The sequence below is a fragment of the Otolemur garnettii genome, unplaced genomic scaffold (assembly GCF_000181295.1).
Source record: "Otolemur garnettii isolate 467f Iridium unplaced genomic scaffold, OtoGar3 scaffold00011, whole genome shotgun sequence".
Taxonomy (NCBI): domain Eukaryota; kingdom Metazoa; phylum Chordata; class Mammalia; order Primates; family Galagidae; genus Otolemur; species Otolemur garnettii.
Genome location: NW_003852406.1, coordinates 24,331,890 through 24,336,600, shown reverse-complemented (window position 1 = coordinate 24,336,600; position 4,711 = coordinate 24,331,890). Strand labels below are relative to the sequence as shown.

The window sequence follows — 4,711 nt, the reverse complement described above, 5'->3', positions numbered from 1 at the left end:
ATCTTAGGAAAAATTGCACTCATATGCATTAACTCTCAATGGAAGATACTCTGACATTCAAACAAATATACTTTGCATGTTTTTTAGAAAGATAGAAAGATGACAACTTTTCCCAGAGAGGATATGACTCTTTCACAGTCTAGACTAGCTGCCTAAGTCAACAGTCAGTGAAATAATACTGCTTTCCTATCTTCACTTGTAGCCTATTAGCAACCTGTATCTTTCCTCACGTCCCTCCCTCCCTAGTTCACCTCAATGGCTGATTGCCAGATTTCATCTTTTTTCTGCCCCATCTTCCATTAGGTCTCCTTTTAATTCAAAAACATAATTACTTTAAAGGGAAACTTTTAGGTAGCTTTCGCTTTGACTTTTAGTTTCAACTCCTGTTCACTCAGGCCTGCTATGTAACCTGTACTTACTCACACATACTGTGCTTTCCCTTCCTGGCTAAAAGGAACTGAGTTACTGCCCTCTGTGGTCAGTGGGTGGTGAGGTTATTTTGGGCCATGAGAGCTGGGGGCAGGGTTGGCTCGGGGAGGTAGCCGAAATAAGTTTCATGGCTGCAGCTAATTTTTGGTTTTCAAGTCTCATAATCTAATCTGATTGTTAATTATTTGAAATAACTAAAACAGATCAGTACTTCTGGAGGTATAGAATTTCTTTTTATTCTTGTTTTCACATTTAAAAAATTACATTGTCTGCATTTTGAATTAAGTGAATGGGTTGAGAAAGGACACTTTTCTTCTTTTGTATTTTAAAAACAAACCAACTCTATGAAATCACCATGACGTAACTGAAAACAATTCTGCCAGATTAAGGATAGCATGGAAAACTTGTAACTATCAGAAAGCAGAACTACTTTTCTGAAATAACAGGTAACCATGGGATGTTATCAGCTATGAGATTTAGAACCAAAGAACTTGGGATATAAGGAGGAAGTGTGTGCGCGGCTAATAGATAAGGTAAAAAAAAAAAGCTATTATCAATCCAGAGTAGCAAGTCAACCCACTCAGTAAGCATAAGAGGTCCACCCTACAGCCATTCTTTTTAATGAACTCAGATTTCCCCTTTCTTAGAGCATTTTAGAAACCAGACAGAGAGGAAAATGGGCTGTTATTATCTTTATCAAATATTTGCAAAGATTATGCAGATGGATGGGAAAGCCTTTCATGGCCAATAGAAATCACAAAGAAATGAATAATTGATTTTGGTAATATTTAGGACTTAAATACAAGTTAGGCCTTGATCTACTTCAAGCTAGCTTATCTCTTTAGTTATGCAGGCCACGCAACAAGTTTTTGGTTCTACTCTATAGTTTTCTTCCTTGCATTCCTCTAGATTTCACATATTCTTGATTTGTTTTACAGAACACTGGTTTTCCTTTAGAATAAGCCAATGTGGATAAGGGAGATCAAATGGAAATTAATTTTATACGAATAAGAAGTCTTACTTGAACCTCATATGTAATAAATGTTCAGATAAGTTGGTTGTACGGTTTTGGTGTATAATTTCAAGACATTTCACAGCCCATATTGCTCTCAGCTAGGGTTAAAGTGAAATTGTCCATTAGGATAATGCATAGGATAATATTTGTTCAGGAAAAAATAAGAATACTAAGCTTTCCTCTATTAGGCATCTTCCCTCAGGCACTGAGAATGCAGTCATCCCATAAATGGGGAAGGGCAGACAGAGGAGACTTCAAAAATCACAAATATACTCCCACAGCTAATTTTTGGCAAGTCTGGCAATGAGGTCTTTCCATTCCCCCCTCTTCCCTGTGATGTATGTAGGGGTGAGTAGCTTCAGCAGTGATTCTGTCTGCTGCCTAAAGAAGTTCTGACACAAGGTCTCAGTGTTACATATCACGTACATCCCACAGTCATAGCTGTTTTGTTGAGCAGGGGCTATCTCTTCCACGAAGACCAATCTGTCTCCTTTTCTGCCTAAGAAACTCTCCAGTTTCTCTGCTACCTGCTTGGCATGGACTGAGTTGCTCCTGCTATGGGAATCATAATGAGAAAAACTATTATTATCTTGGAGATAAACCAACAAACTCCAGTGGGTTCCCCCAGCTGCATGGTTGGAGTTATCATTGATGGCTAAAAATATAATTCTCTTGTGGGGGAGGTCCAGAGGCTCGAGGAACATGGCGATCTCTGCTGGGTTGCTAGTGCACTTGATGAACTGGGTGACTTCAGGGCTGATGAAGCAGAGATGGTCAGAACAGTCATGAAACTGACTGTTGGCAAAGTACTCAAAGGCAAACCCAATAATATGGTCATTGAGCCAGTTTGGTGGATCCAACAGTGAGACATCTGATTGTCGCAGCAGACTATCCATGTAACTCAAGACCACAGGGTCCATCTTGACTGACCAGGGCCGTTGAGAAATTCTAAAAGCTGTAGAAAAGGCAAAAGACAATATTTACTACTGAATAAAATACCTGGCTAAAAAATGGGGCTATAATCACAGCTACCCTTATTGGGTTGTGGTAAAGTATAAATATGTAGTTGACCCTTGAACAACATGGGTTCGAAGGGCATGGATCCACTTATGTGCAGATTTTCTTGTGCTTCTGCCAGCCCAGAGACAGCAAGACCACCCCTCCTCTTCCTCAGCTGACTGAATGTGAGGGAGACTAGGATGATGACCTTTATGAGGATCCACTTCCACTTAATGAACAGTAAATACGTTTCCTCTTAAAATTTTCTTAATTTTAAGCTCACTTTATTGTAAAAATACTGTATATAATACATTTACAAAATGTGTGTTGAATGTTTTACATTATTAGTATTATATCATTACTTTTGGTCAACAGTAGACTATTAATAAAATTTTAGAGAGTTAAAAGTTATACATGGATTCGTGACTGCACAGGGGATTGGGATGTCTAACCCCTAGGTTGTTCAAGGTTAACTATAAAAACAGTTTCTATTTCAACATTAATTTTCAAGAAATAAAATAAAATATTGCTTCCTCCTTCCATAATGGAAAGTGACAGTGATTAGGGTTAGAGTTAAAAAAAGGAACTATAATTTCAAGAACAGAAAATCATGAGAGTAATCAAATGAAATTCATTTCTGAGTCTGCTCAGCTATGAACATGACTGATAAAACTTAACCTTTGCCCATTTCCCATCCTTACCTCAAGGGGTATGATACAGGTGATATAATGTTTACAATGTAAATGAGAACTTCTTTGGATGCTGTAAAAAGGAGCACAGCATAGTAATCAGACCTGGGTCTAGTCCTATTTTTACCACTGATTTACTAATATCATCTTGTCATTTAAATGATTTAGTCCTTCTTTTACTCATCTGTAAAAAGGGAATATATTTGCCTCATATACCTCAGGGACTTATAGAGAAGTCTAAATAATTTTACTTGAAGGTATCAGAATAGTTTTAAAAAATTACACAAATAATACTTATGTTATCAATTAAATATACTAGCAAGACAATAAGAAAATCCAGATATGGCTCCAAAGCATTCAAAGTAAACAGAATCAGTAATTAGAAACTAATATACATCCACATTATCTTTTCCAAATAAGAGAATGACTAACTTATAGCAGAAGCAAGAAAAATTGCATGAGAAGATTAATATGCTTCTGATCGCTCAAAGTAGGGTGCTAAAAAGACTAGAAGTCTGGGGCAGTACCTGTGGCTCAAGCAGTAGGGCGCCAGCCCCATATACTGGAGGTGGCAGGTTCAAATCTGGCTCCAAAATCTGGCAGGTTCAAATCTCACTGCAAAAAAAAAAAAAAGACAAGAAGTCTGATGGGTGCAGAAGGTGATACCACATATGAGCCTAACAGACTCAACAGAGTTAAAAGAAAATTAATTGTTGTGCACTCACCTGGCAGCACAACTATATTTCTAAAAATCACACAGCAATAAACTGTCACATGCAGATTGAGAGAAAACAGATTGTTGAGAAAGACAAGGACATCAAAAGTTAATCAATTATGGCCATTAGACCTATTACTTTACCACTTAATTATACTATTAAAACGGTAACATTTTGTGATATAACCATTTTCATGTAATCTAAACTCCACAAAAATCTATATAAAAATAAATCTATTGGCTGTGTGTGGCTCATGCCTATGATCCTAGCACACCTGGGAGGCAGAGGTGGGAGGATTACTTGAGCTCAGACCAGCCTGAACAAGAGTGAGACCCAATTTCTAAAAATAGCCGGGCGTCATGGTGATCACCTATAGTCCTAGCTACTCGGGAGGCTCAGGCAAGAGGACTGCTTAAGCCCCAGAGTCTAGGGTTGCTGTGAGCTATAACACTATAGCACTCTACCCAAGGGCAACAAAGTGAGACTTGTCTCAAAAAAAAAAAAAACTAAAGTAAAGGAAGTACTGATGAGGCATCCAAGATGGTTTTATGTACATGCTGTATATCATAATCTGAACTACTTCAGAGACAATATAAAGGCTGTGTATGAAAATAATACATGTATAATAAGATAGTATGAATTAAGATTTTCTTAAGAGAAAAGAAAAAATAGAGCAGAGATATAAACTGGAGCCAGGAATGAAGTTAATGAGGCATTGAGCACATTTGTTATGGGTGGGCCACAAATTTGGCTCTAAGCTTTCTTGGCAGCAAACCAGAGAGTTAAGTTAAACATTCACAATGTTCATAAGGTAGAAGCAGAGCAATTGCTCCAGAGAGGTAAAGGAAGTCTTTGTATTAAGG

At 37.6% G+C, this 4,711-nt stretch overlaps 1 protein-coding gene across 1 annotated transcript; it reads right to left on the bottom strand.

Annotated features, from left to right (window-relative positions):
* Positions 1–649: 649 nt before the first annotated feature.
* Positions 650–3,689, bottom strand: SENP8 (SUMO/sentrin peptidase family member, NEDD8 specific). Its single transcript, XM_003784479.3, has 3 exons — positions 3,660–3,689; positions 3,145–3,205; positions 650–2,399 (listed from the first exon to the last, which is right to left on the bottom strand). The coding sequence occupies exon 3, from the start codon at positions 2,362–2,364 to the stop codon at positions 1,726–1,728; it is 639 nt and encodes a 212-aa protein (XP_003784527.1). The 5' UTR covers positions 2,365–2,399; positions 3,145–3,205; positions 3,660–3,689; the 3' UTR covers positions 650–1,725.
* Between the last annotated feature and the right edge of the window lie 1,022 nt (positions 3,690–4,711).

What these genes read in the sequence shown, in the direction of transcription:
- SENP8 (XM_003784479.3), bottom strand. Translation starts at nt 2,364, where the DNA reads ATGGACCCTGTGGTCTTGAGTTACATGGATAGTCTGCTGCGACAATCA.